General features: G+C 37.3%; 1 protein-coding gene across 8 annotated transcripts in view; it reads right to left on the reverse strand.

The window, feature by feature from the left end:
• The window catches only part of DDHD1 (DDHD domain containing 1), a 124,036-nt gene that overhangs the window by 41,737 nt on the left and 67,787 nt on the right, over positions 1-14,512 (reverse strand). For all 8 annotated transcript variants that reach the window (XM_005561281.5, XM_005561279.5, XM_073997419.1 and 5 more), the window contains 2 exons: positions 12,660-12,788; positions 11,159-11,306 (listed from right to left, as the gene is read on the reverse strand). In XM_005561281.5, the coding sequence (XP_005561338.1) occupies positions 11,159-11,306; positions 12,660-12,788 (277 nt within the window). The remainder of the gene's footprint in view (positions 1-11,158; positions 11,307-12,659; positions 12,789-14,512) is intronic.

Below are 14,512 nucleotides of genomic sequence, written 5' to 3' on the forward strand. Positions count from 1 at the left end.
CTTTTCATACGGTGAACAGCCATTTCCTTTTCTAGGAACTACTTGCTTATATCTTTAGCCCGTTTTCCCATAAGGTGGTTGAACATATTTTTATTTTTAGCATGATTTCACATATTAAGAATCCTTCATCTATAAGTTGAAAATGTTTTCTTTCAGTTCAACTTAGTTTTTCTTTGCCATATTTTTTTTCTAGATGATATAATATTTATCAATATTTTTCCTTATTTCTTGTGGATCAAGTCATAGAATAGTTTTCTCTATTCCTAAGTTCTAGAAGAATTCAAGCTCTCCTTTAAAAAAAATCCCTAATACTTGTATAATTTCATTTCTTTTCCTTCCCCCTGGCCTTTTTTTGTTTGTTTGTTTAGAGATGAGGTCTTGCTATGTTGCCCCAGCTGAAGTGCAGTGGCTATTCATAGGTGTGGTCATAGGGCACTATAGCCTCGAATTCCTGGGCTCAAGCGATTCTCCTGCTTCAGCCTCCCAAGTAGCTAGGAAAGTAGCTAGGACTATAGGCATGTGCTACCATGTCCTGGTTTCATTTCTTTCACTTAAATGTAATCCAATTGAAATTTATCCTTGTGTGAGCAATGGATCCAATTTATTTTTTTTCTATATGCAAATCTAGCTATCCCAATAGTACTTGTTGAAAAGTCTATCTTCATTTTCAGTATATTTTAAAAGGCATTACATTATAATTATGTTTATTGATTGCATATCCCCAAAGTTGGCATTTTAAGAAGCCTAAATAGATTCTACTTTGCCAAAATAAAGATGTGCTTCCCTTATCATCACTGAAAATAAAATGATAGCCAAAACTTTAGACTTGAAGGCAGGTTCTCTTTATTATCCACAGAGTCTAAAAGTTCCTTTTTTACATCAGATACTCAAGTAACGGTCGCAGGAACATTTTTAAAGTTTCTTTGTCATCTTTTCAAAGGTTCAGTTTTAAAATTTCTAATATTTTTCTACCCACTCATTCAATTTTGATGGCTGTGTAGTTTTTAGTAAATCATTGTGATACAGTAATTAGGAAGTGGTACGTGTGTTGCTGTTTGAATTTGCACACAAAAGAGTTCATTTAGATTAGTGGTTCTCAACCATGGACAATTTTATACTTTGAGGGACACTTGGCCATGTTTGGAGATATTTTTGGTTCTAACAACCAAGGGTTTTATTTGCATCAGTGAGAAGAGGCTAGGGATACTGTTTATACATCTTACAATGTACAGGCCAGCCCTCATAATAAAAAATTATCCAGTCAAAAATGTCAATAGTGATGTAGCTGGGGAACGCTAACTTTGAGTTCTCAACTCGGAAACACTACACCTGCTTAAAATGTTGTTTTTTTCTAAAGCAAACTTATACAATCCTTCCCTCCACAGGATCGCTATCATAATTCTCAAATGATCAAAAACTGATCAAACAGGTATGTCTACTGAATCATTTGGAGTACTGGAGTGACTGTTAAGAAAAAAAAGAAAAGGATGCAAGAAAAATGAAAAAATAGTGAGGGAAGGAGAAGGGAGAGGAGGGGGATGCCAAAGAGAGGAAGGGGGAGACAGGGAGAGGGAAGAGAGAAGATAGATATGTTCTGGCTAGATGCCTAAATTTGCCTTACTAAAAGCAGTAAAATCTATTTCTTAAATATCTCATAAGAACTACTGAGACCAACAGGGGATAGAGAAAATGAGAAAAAGGAATGATTAAAAAATATAATACTATACCTCAGACAATGACCCACTACTGTGCTGCTACGCATGCACAAAAATCATGATTTCAGTCCTGTTATAAGCTTATTTCAACTTCCATGTTCTCTGAGCAATGAATGTTTACCTCATATTGTAAGAAAGAAGATAGAGATTAATAGCATTTAAGAATTACTGTACAACTAGGGATCATTAAATAGCTGTAAAAAATAAGTCTTCATAATTCCTCTCAATTAGAAAAAAATTGGTAAACTAATTGGTTTTAAGAAAATATATGTGTGATATAAATATAGAAAAAAATAGAAAAAGATATAAATAGAAAATCATGAACAGTAATCTCCAAGATACTTTTTTTTTTTAAGAGATGAGGTTGACCGGGCGTGGTGGCTCACGCCTGTAATCCCAGCACTTTGGGAAGCTGAGGCAGGTGGATTGCCTGAGGTCAGGAGTTTGAGACTAGCCTGACCAATATGACGAAGCCCTGTCTCTACTAAAAATACAAAAATTAGCTGGGTGTGGTGACGTGTGACTGTAGTTCCAGCTACTAGGAAGGCTGAGATAGGAGAATTTCTTCAACCCAGGAGGCGGACGCTGCAGTGAGCCAAGAACATGCCACTGCACTCCAGCCTGGGAAACAGAGCAAGACTCTGTCTCAAAAAAAAAAAACCAAAAAACCAAACATGGGGTCTTGCTTCATTGTCCAATGCTGCAGTGCACTGGAAACTCACAGGCATGATCATCGCACACCACAGTCTTGAACTCCTGGGCTCAAGCAATCCAAAATACATTTTTAAAACAAACAAACAAACAAACAAACAGGGTCCAGAAGTCTATAGCATGCACGTTTTGTGTGGAAAAAAATTTGTATATGCCTAAAGAAAATCTAGAAGACTATAAATGGGGATACAAGGACAAAGGAAAATGAGAGAAGATGGAGAAGAAATGAGAATCAGCCTTTTTACTCCACATTTTAATATTTTGTTTTGTGAACTACATGTGTATATTTCCTGTTCAAAAACATAAGTTTTGTTGATATTCTTGTCACTATTGTTTATTCTCCCATGTTTTTCTGTACTTATGGGTTTATGCCTTTCTGCTTTTTAAAATTCTTTTTTATATCATGTTCAAAGAGGTTTCAGGAGGGAATAAGATAAGCTCATGTGTTCAACCCACTGTGTTTAATTGAAAACCTCCTTATATTCTTCTAAGATTATAGCTTTAAAATGACTAATTTAGGGCATTAGATCTACAAGTTCTATGACTAGTTCCCTTATAAGGAAACTCCACAAAAAGTAAATCCAGTTGTATTTAAAATGCCTTCCATTTATCCCTTTTAGTAAACTATATGTGACATTCCCAGAAGTTGTCTAAAAATTTGCTTCTCAATCTGTGTTAAGTAGTAAACATATTTTTCTGGAACAAAGGTGATTAAAGCTAGTTTGAACTAATCATTAGCAGGTTTGCTAAAATAATGTTAAGAGGGAAAACTCTCTATTACCAGGAATCTAAGACATGATTTAAAGAAATCCTGAGAGAACAAAAGGCTGTCAAATCAATCACAAGTACACACAAGCTTCAGGATGGCCCTGATAAGGATGAAGTTTTGTACAGGCCTGAATACTGAACTTAGGAATGACAGCAAGCAGGGAAATGGTAAGAAATCATATAGATTTTCCTATCTTTTAATCATTTATTATGCAGAATTCCTTTTTATATGAATATTTTCCATTGATTACTAAGTTATATGTAGAATTTTCCATCAAATTAACCTGTCTATGAAGAAATGATGGCAATCCTCCCTGTAGTGGACACTTGGGGTTTTTTTTTTGAGCCACCTTGGATTCATTCATCCTACTTCCAATAATAGCTCGTGATTTTTATCTGTGAATCTAGCTCTTCCTATAGTTAAGATGAAGTCAACTTCCATCTGATTCTAGGTTGGGAATATGACCAGTTTAGCCAATCATACCCTGCATGGCTACATGCATAGATTCAGGAAGTTGGATGCAACATCATTAGTCACTGAAATGCATAGACTAGCTGGGACTTTTGGAAAAAAAGACTAATTCTTTCTTCTTGAATTTGAGCACAAGATTATATAAACAACATTTGGAATCAAAGGAGATGTGTGATAATGGCTCCACAATGAAGGTGATAGAGCAGATAAAACTGGATTTTGATGACTTGTTTGGCAATTTAACTCCTAGACTCCTCAGTTTTATGAGTTACTAAATGCTGCTTTTGGCTTAAGCCTTTTTGGGTTAGGATGTCCCTCACTTGTACTCAAAGAAATCAAACCGATACCTTCTTATTTATCAATGGCTCCAGAGAGAATATGCAAGTAAACCTAGTTCTCAGGTTCCTAGACATCCAAACAAAATATCTGCATACTAACATAAAAACATAAACATCACAGGAAGTAATATACAACTCATCAGAAAGTAAAATCAGGATCAGAGGGAAGAGATTCCTGTAATATAAGCCATGGAGATTGAAAAGGATCAGACTTGGCCTGGCACTATGTGACAAGGTTTTTTCTTTAAAAAGTTGAATTGTGAGGTCTGTTCCAAGATGACTGAACAGGAACAGCTCCAGTCTGCAGCTCCCAGTGTGACTGATGCAGAAGATGCGTGATTTCTGCATTTCCAGCTGAGGCACCTGGTTCATCTCATTGGAACTGGTTGGACAGCGGGTGCAGCCCATGGAGGGCAAGCTGAAGCAGGGCGGGGCATTGCCTCACCTGGGAAGTGCAAGGGGTCTGGGATTTCCCTTTCCCAGCTGAGGGAAGCCGTGACAGATTGTACCGGGAAAATCAGGACACTGCCACCTAAATACTGTGCTTTTCCAACGGTCGTAGCAAATGGCACACCAGGAGATTACATCCCGCGCCTGGCTCAGCGGGTCCCACACCCACGGAGCCTTGCTCACTGCTAGTGCAGCAGTCTGAGATCAAACTGCTAGGTGGCAGCCTGGCTGGGGAAGGGGCATCTGCCATTGCTGAGGCTTGAGTAGGTAAATAAAGTGGCCGGGAAGCTCGAACTGGGTGGAGCCCACCGCAGCTCAATGAGGCCCACCTGCCTCTGCAGATGCCACCTCTGGGGGCAGGGCATAGCTGAACAAAAGGCAGCAGAAATTTCTGCAGACTTAAACATCCTCCCCCATCTGACAGCTTTGAAGAGAGTGGTGGTTTTCCCAGCATGGTGTTTGAGCTCTGAGAACAGACAGACTGCCTTCTCAAGTGGGTCCCTGACCCCCGTGCAGCCTAACTGGGAGATACCTCCCAGGCAAACGGGGTCTGGAGTGGACCTCCAGCAAACTCCAACAGACCTGCAGCTGAGGGACCTGACTGTTAGAAGGAAAACTAACAAACAGAAAGGAATAGCATCAACATCAACAAAAAGGACATCACACCAAAACCCCAACTGTAGGTCACCATCATCAAAGACCAAAGGTAGATAAAACCACAAAGATGGGGAGAAACCAGAGGAGAAAAGGTGAAAATTCTAAAAACCAGAGCACCTCTTCTCCTTCAAAGGATCGCAGCTCCTCACCAGCAACAGAACAAAGCTGGATGGAGAATGACTTTGTCGAATTGGCAGAAGTAGGCTTCGGAAAGTTGGCAATAATGAACTTCTCTGAGCTAAAGGAGGATGTTCGAACCCATCACAAGGAAGCTGAAAACCTTGAGAAAAGATCAGATGAATGGCTAACTAGAATAAACAGTGTAGGTGAATGACCTTGAAGACCTGATGCATGCATAAGCTTCAGTAGCCAATTTGATCAAGTGGAAGAAAGGTTATCAGTGACTGAAGATCAAATTAACGAAATGAAGCGAAAAGAGGAGAGAAAAAAGAGAAAAATAAATGAACAAAGCCTCCAAGAAATATGAGATTATGTGAAAAGACCAAATCTATGTTTGATTGGTGTACCTGAAAGTGAGGGGGAAAATGGAACCAAGCTGGAAAACACTCTTCAGGATATTATCCAGGAGAACTTCCCCAGCCTAGCAAGGCAGGTCAACATTCAAATTTAGGAAATACAGAGAACACCACAAAGATACTCCTCGAGAAGAGCAACTCCAAGACACATAATTGTCAGATTCACCAAGGTTGAAATGAAGGAAAAAATGTTAGGGGCAGCCAGAGAGAAAGGTCAGGTTACCCACAAAGGGAAGCCCATCAGACTAAAAGCAATCTCTCGGTAGAAACCCTACAAGCCAGAAGAGAGTGGGGGCCAATATTCAACATTCTTAAAGAAAAGAATTTTCAACCCAGAATCTCATATCGAGCCAAACTAGGCTTCATAAATGAAGGAGAAATAAAATCCGTTACAGATAAGCAAATGTTGAGAGATTTTGTCACCACCAGGCCTGCCTTACAAGAGGTCCTAAAGGAAGCACTAAACATGGAAAGGAACAACTGGTACCAGCCACTGCAAAATATGACAAATCGTAAAGACCATCGATGCTAGGAGGAAACTGCAGCAATTAATGGGCAAAATAACCAGCTAACATCATAATGACAGGATCAAATTTACACATAACAGTATTAACCTTAAATGTAAATGGGCTAAATGCCCAGTTAAAAGACACAGACTGGCAAATTGGATAAAGAGTCAAGACTCATCAGTGTGCTGTGTTCAGGAGACCCATCTCATGTGCAGAGACACACGTAGGCTCAAAATAAAGGGATGGAGGAGGATCTACCAAGCAAATGGAAAGCAAAAACAAAAACAAAAAAAAACCAGGGGTTGCAATCCCAGTCTTGGATAAAACAGACTTTAAACCAACAGATCAAAAGAGACAAAGAAGGCCATTGCATAATGGTAAAGGGATCAATTCAACAAGAAGAGCCAACTATCCTAAATATATATGCATCCAATACAGGAGCACCCAGATTCATAAAGCAAGTTCTTAGTGACCTACAAAGAGACTTAGACTCCCACACAATAATAATGGCAGCCTTTAACACCCCACTGTCAATATTAGACAGATCAATGAGACAGAAGGTTAACAAGGATATCCAGGACTTGAACTCGGCTCTTTACCAAGCAGACCTACCAGACATCTACAGAACTCTCCACCCCAAATCAACAGAATATACATTCTTCTCAGCACCACATCACATTTATTCCAAAACTGACCACACAGTTGGAAGTAAAGCACTCCTCAGTAAAGGCAAAAGAACAGAAACGACAACAAACTGTGTCTCAGACCACAGTGAAATCAAATTAAACTCAGGATTAAGAAACTCACTCAAAACCACACAAGTACATGGAAACTGAACAACCTGCTCCTGAATGACTACTGGGTACATAACAAAATGAAGGCAGAAATAAAGATATTCTTTGAAACCAGTGAGAACAAAGACACAACGTACTAGAAACTCTGGGACACATTTAAAGCAGTGCATAGAGGGAAATTTATAGCACTAAATGGCCACAAGAGAAAGCAGGAAAGATCTAAAATTGATACACTAACATCATAATTAAAAGAACTAGAGAAGCAAGAGTAAACAAATTCAAAATATAGCAGAAGGCAAAAAATAACTAAGATCAGAGCAGAACTGATGGAGATAGAGACACAAAAAAGTACTTCAAAAAATGAATGAAACCAGGAGCAGGTTTTCTGAAAAGATCAACAAAATTGATAGACCGCTAACAAGACTAACAAAGAAGAAAAGAGAGAAGAATCAAATAGATGTAATGAAAAATGATAAAAGGGTTACCACCACCGATCCCACAGAAATACAAACTACCATCAGAGAATACTATAAACAACTCTACACAAATAAACTAGAAAATCTAGAAGAAATGGATAAATTCCTGGACACATACACCCTCCCCCAAGACTAAACCAGGAAGAAGTTGAATCGCTGAATAGACCAGTAACAGGCTCTGAAATTGAGGCAATAATTAAGAGCCTACCAACCAAAATAAGTCCAGGACCGGATTCACAGCCAAATTCTTCCAGAGGTACAAAGAGGAGCTGGTACCATTCCTTCTGAAACTATTCCAATCAATAGAAAAAGAGGGAATCCTCCCTAACTCATTTTATGAAGCCAGCATCATCCTGATACCAAAGCCTGGCAGAGACACAACAAAAAAAAGAGAATTTTAGACCAATATCCCTGATGAACATCGATTAGAAAATCCTCAGTAAAATACTGGCAAACAGAATCCAGCAGCACATCAAAAAGCTTATCCACCATGATCAAGTCAGCTTTATCCCTGGGATGCAAGTCTGGTTCAACATATGCAAATCAATAAACGTAATCCATCACATAACCTGAACCAAGGACAAAAACCATATGATTATCTCAATAGATGCAGAAAAGGCCTTTGACAAAATTTAACAGCCCTTCATGCTAAAAATTCTTAATAAACTAGGTATTGATGGAATACATCTCAAAATAATAAGAGCTATTTATGACAAACCCACAACCAATATCATATTGAATGGGCAAAAACTGGAAGCATTCCCTTTGAAAACTGGCAGAAGACAGGGATGCCCTCTCTCACCACTCCTATTCTACATAGTGCTGGAAGTTCTGGCCAGGGCAATCAGGCAATAGAAAGAAATAAAGGGTATTCAGTTAGGAAAAGACGAAGTCAAATTGTCCCTGTTTGCAGATGACATGATTGTATATTTAGAAAACCCCATCGTCTCAGCCCAAAATCTCCTTAAGCTGATAAGCAACTTCAGCAAAGTCTCAGGATACAAAATCAATGTGCAAAAATCACAAGAATTCCTATACACCATTAACACAGAGAGCCAAATCATGAGTGAACTCCCATTTACAATTGCTACAAAGAGAATAAAATACCTTGGAATTCAACTTACAAGGGACGTGAAGTACCTCTTCAAGGAGAACTATAAACCACTGCTCAATGAAATAAAAGAGGACACAAACAAATGGAAGAATATTCAATGCTCATGGATAGGAACAATCAATATCGTGAAAATGGCCATACTGCCCAAAGTAATTTATAGATTCAGTGCCATCCCCATCAAGCTACCAATGACTTTCTTCATATAATTGGAAAAAACTACTTTAAAGTTCATATGGAACCAAAAAAGAGCCCACGTTGCCAAGACAATCCTAAGCAAAAAGAACAAAGCTAGAGGCATCATGCTAACTGACTTCAAACTATACTACAAGGCTACAGTAACCAACAGCATGGTACTGGTACCAAAAGAGAGATATAGACCAATGGAACAAAACAGAGGCCTCAGAAATAACACCACACATCTACAACCATCTGATCTTTGAGAAACCTGACAAAAGCAAGAAATGTGGAAAGGATTCCCCATTTAATAAATGGTGCTGGGAAAACTGGCTAGCTATATGTAGAAAGCTGAAACTGGATCCCTTCCTTACGCCTTACACAAAAATTCATTTAAGATGGATAAAAGACTTAAATGTTAGACCTAAAACCATAAAAACCCAAGAAGAAAACCTAGGCAATACCATTCAGGACATAAGCATGGGCAAGGACTTCATGACTAAAACACCAAAAGCAATGGCAACAAAAGCCAAAATCGGCACATGGGATCTAATTAAACTAAAGAGCTTCTGCACAGCAAGAGAAACTACCATCAGAGTGAACAGGGAACCTACAGAATGGGAGAAAATTTTTGCTATCTACCCATCTGACAAAGGGCTAATATCCAGAAACGTTAACAAATTTACAAGAAAAAAAATCAAACAACCCCATCAAAAAGTAGGCAAATGATATGAACAGACACTTTTCAAAAGACATTTATGCAGCCAACAGACACATGAAAAGATGCTCATCATCACTGGTCATCAGAGAAATGGAAATCAGAACCACAATGAGATACCATCTCACACCAGTTAGAATGGCGATCATTAAAAATCAGGAAACAACAGGTGGAGAGGATGTGGAGAAATATGAATGCTTTTACACTGTTGGGAGTGTAAACTAGTTCAGCCATTGTGGAAGACAGTGGGGTGATTCCTAAAGGATCTAGAACTAGAAATACCATTTGACCCAGCAATCTCATTACTGGGTATAAACCCAAAGGATTATAAATCATGTGAATATAAAGACACATGCACATGTATGTTTATTGCGGCACTATTCACAACAACAAAGACTTGGAACCAACCCAAATGTCCATCAATGATAGACTGGATTAAGAAAATGTGGCACATATACACCATGGAATACGAGCAGCCATAAAAAAGGATGAGTTCATGTCCTTTGTAGGGACATGGATGTAGCTGGAAACCATTATTCCGAGCAAACTATCACAAGGATAGAAAACCAAACACTGCATGTTCTCACTCATAGGTGGGAACTGAACAATGAGAACACTTGGACACAAGGTAGGGAACATCACACACTGGGCCCCACTGGGGTGAGGGGATGTGGGGGGCATAGCCTTAGGAGATATACCTAATGTAAATGATGAGTTAATGGGTGCAGCAAACCAACATGGCACATGTATACATATGTAACCTGCACATTGTGCACATGTACCCTAGAACTTAAAGTATAATAATAATAAAAAGAAGTTGAATTGTATTTTTACTTTAATCCATTAGCTGACATTAAGAGATGTTACAATAAAAAGTGAAATAAAACTCAGCATTGCATTATTATTATACAGGTGTTGCTGAGGACATACTTCCTAGTATCATAACACCGTTTACTTTATAAGGACTCAAATGAACCTTTATAAGCCTCAGAATCAAATAAACTGGACTTGTCAACAACAGACTTGTTCTCCTGGCATCATCTATAACCGATTATATTTTTCTTTACACTGGCTGCTAGCTCACAGCCAAGTTTGCGGTGGAACCCTTAACCCTAACATGACCTTTTAACAAAGTCATTAATGTTTTTGAAACACGCAAATATCATATATACCCCTAAAACATCTTAAAAAGTTTTAGGATAAAACTGAATATAAATAAACTAATGAGGTAAATAACCTGTCTGGTGTGTTGGTAAATAATCCACTGTTTTCCACATAAAATTCAGAGTTCAGTTTCCTTGGGTAGCAATTAATCGGATAGGTTAAGCTGCTAATTGGCTATTTCTTAGCCTTTTAGAGTTGTGCAACTTTGCAGTATTCTTAGTTTCTGAAGTTCAGAGAGTAAGATATAACCTAAAACTAGATATTTTTCTTGCTTTCAACCTTAGACTATAAATTAACTTAATATATTAGATTTAAAAAGGCTTCCTTATCCCTCCTCTTCTCCATACTGTGGGGAGAAAAAAATCAAACATCATCATCATCCAGTAGACATAATCCCTCTCAAAATTTGGTCCAGATACTTGATCTATGACTTAAGAGGTATTCGAACAGTTGGCACTGGAGGAACATGCAGTGGAATTAGTATACTGTTAATATCTCTTATACTCTAGATGAAAGTTTGGATTCTAGACTAGACATAGAATGTATTCATCAAAGAACTTACATGGCTGTATTTTTTATAATTCTTCCTTGGTCCATTTTCTGCCCAATGCCATGCACAACAAATACAATATGGGTAGTCTGTGATGGCTTGTCTTCTAATGTGGCTTCTTCTACATAACCTCTATGCAGTCTGGTCCCACTACTTGATGCTGTAGAAAAATTTTAATTCTAAATTTACTATTTAATCTGAGAAATAGCATTTTCCACAGTATGTTTTAAGAAAAAAAAGAAGTAAAAGGAATATTATGAAAAAATTTCACTGGCTGTGGGGGGGGAGGAAATAAAAACTGTAAGAAGGTATATATTGATCAGCTGTGATATAAAGTGAACTGGACACAAAACCAAAGCCAGAAACCATAAAGAGAAAGAAATGGAAGGAAAGAAGGACAAATTGAATATATAAAAATTTAAAGCTTCTATATTATAATAAGAAAATATCAGGAAAAAAGAAATGGCAAACCGGAAAAAATATGCAAAATATAACACATAATTACTTAAGTATACAAAGAGAGCTTACTAATTAAAAAGTAGAGACAACCATTCAAATAGCAAATTAAGCTAGTTACACAAGGTAATTCAGAAAATAAATACAACTGAGTAATAAACATAAAAAGATATTCAAAGCACATTATTGAAATTAAAAATGTAAAATATGGTATAAAAATTGTATCAAACTCTAAAATTCTTTTTACATTTATTTTTTGATAATGCTCTCCCATCTTCCCCAGGTATCATTCTCTCTTTTCTTTCATGTAGTCAAACGTGTCTAAAGAGTTGTCAGGCCAGGCACTGTATTTCACGTCTGTAATCCCAGAGCTTTGGAAGACCAAGGCAAGAGGATGGCTTGCAGCCAAAAATCTGAAACCAGCCTGGACAACCTAAGGAGACTCTGTTTCTACAAAAAATTAAAAAAATTAGTTGGGCATGGTGGTGCATCCCTGTAATCCTAGCTACTGAGGAGGCTGAGTTCAGAGGATTGCTTGAGCCCTTGAGGAGGCTTGAGTTCGGAGGACTGCTCTGTCCCCCTAGGGGACAGAGTGAGACCCCATCTTAAAAAAAAGAAGAAAAAAGAGTTGTCTATTCTCATTGCTTCCATTGCTTCATCTTCTACTTATGCTTCAACCCATGCCGATCTGGTTTCTGCCCCATCAATCCATCTAAGTCACCAATGACCTCCAGGTCACTAAATATGATGGAAAATTTTCAGTCCTCATCTTCCTTGACACTATATTTCAACTGCCACAATTTAGGTTTAACAGCTTTTGTGCTTTCAGAAGTATAAAAGATATTTATTAATCTTGTCAAATCATTCTAAATATATAGTTATTCCTTGACGAACACATGTCACCTCAACTTAAAAAGTTTCATTTAAAAAGGAATGTCACTAAATTTAATACATTTAAAACATACTAAAAACAGAACATGAATTGTCTATTTTGAATATAAGAGAAAAAGTCAGATTCCCAAAATTTTGATAAGCTATAGTAATATTTAATGATTACCTTTAGAAAATCCCAGTTTTTGGGTAACTGTTCTTGCAATTTTAGATGTTGTTGCATCACTATAAAGATATACTTCATCCACACTGTGCCAGTCCACATGGTTTCGACTCAACTTGAAACTATGAACAGCTATTGTAAAAAGGAAAAGCTAATTTGAAAGTCTCCAAGACAAACTTTATTTGTTTGAAAAATTATAACACTCAGATTTTTAAATCAATGTTATCTAACAAACTCAGATATGAAACTTAATTCAATAAAACACTATTTCACATAAAAGTTATGTGAAGCAAGTAATGGATAGGGACTTTATTTTATAAATGATTAATCCTGCTATAGGGAATGGCAACCTTTTAAAGCACTGAGTGACTTAACCATCATAATTTTAACCTCTAATATACAGTTTCTATGTGTTTTGATAATTAAACAACTGCTTTTCCAGGCGATGTGGCTGACTCTTCATTGGGTCTAAGGCATATATACCTCAAGCTCTCAATAGCTTTGACACAGCAACTTCACTTCAGTTTCTTCTACTGATTTTACTAAAAATATCAAATGATTTGTAAAAATTTCACTAAGTGCTAGACAAAATAAGACTCAGGGGAAAAAAATTACCTTTAAACTGGGAAAAGAATAATCTATTAGAAAATGAGGTATTTTTGGAATGGATGGTGAAGCCAATAATTACCGGATATTGCTCATCATAGCACAAATCCAAAACTGAAAGATATTTTAGTATACAGAATTAAGGAAATGTTTTTCTGCCACGATGTTCAAATCAATATGGTTGGCTGGGTGCATTGACTCACACGTATAATCCAGCACTCTGGGAGGCTGAGGCAGGAGGATCACTTGAGCCCAGGAGTTTGACAGCAGCCTGGGCAACAACAGTGAGGCCTCATCTCCACATAAAAACTAAAAAAATCAGCTGAGCATGGTGGTATATGCCTGTGGTTCCAGCTACTTGGGAGGCTGAGGCAGGAGGATCGTTTGAGCCCAGGAGGTCAAGCCTGCAATGAGCTATGATCATGCCACTGCACTCTAGCCTAGGCAACACAGAGAGAGAGATCCTGTCTCAAAAAAAAACCAAACAAACAAACAAAAAAACAAACAAAAAAAACACCCAGTATGGTTGCTGCATTTCTGTAACTGGGGATATGCCTGGCGAAAATGAGGCCTGAAAGAAACTCCGAACCTATATTCTTTAGGAATTCATAAGTCCCAGGAGCCAGGGACTGTGTCTTGATCATTTCTTACATCCCTAGCACCAAAAAGAATATCCTATCACAGTGTCTGGCACATATACCACAAATACAGCAATGTTTGTGGAAGTAGTAAAAAAATTGATAAAACATATCCATCAATTCATAATTTGATAATTCTTATGTTTTGAGGGCCTCAAGCTTTTCCTTTATAGCTCTGGTATATAGGTAGAAAAAATTAACATACCCATCTTCAGATTTTCTTAAAATTCTTAAAAGAATTTTATTCTTTCTTAAAGAATTTTATGCTTGATTTATTTTCTTAAAATTCTTTCAAGGCAAAATATTATCTCCCATTTTACTTACAAAAATACAGAGGTACAAAGACATAAACTGACCTGCCACAGAGTTAGCTACAGGCAGAGTCTAACTCTTCTGATTTAAAGATGGGCTGAAAATAACCTCAAGCTAAATATAAAAAAATATAGCTCTGGTCAAGATCTATGATCATAAGACATTTTTATGAAAACCTATTGCCTACTAGGATACAAGGACATTATAAGGAACAGTACTTCTTAGTTATATTAAATATGCAATTTCAAAAATCTATGAAAAACCAATTTATATTTTACTTACCTGCCACAGCACATTACT

The sequence above is a fragment of the Macaca fascicularis genome, chromosome 7, assembly GCF_037993035.2.
Source record: "Macaca fascicularis isolate 582-1 chromosome 7, T2T-MFA8v1.1".
In the NCBI taxonomy this organism is placed as follows: Eukaryota; Metazoa; Chordata; class Mammalia; order Primates; family Cercopithecidae; genus Macaca; species Macaca fascicularis.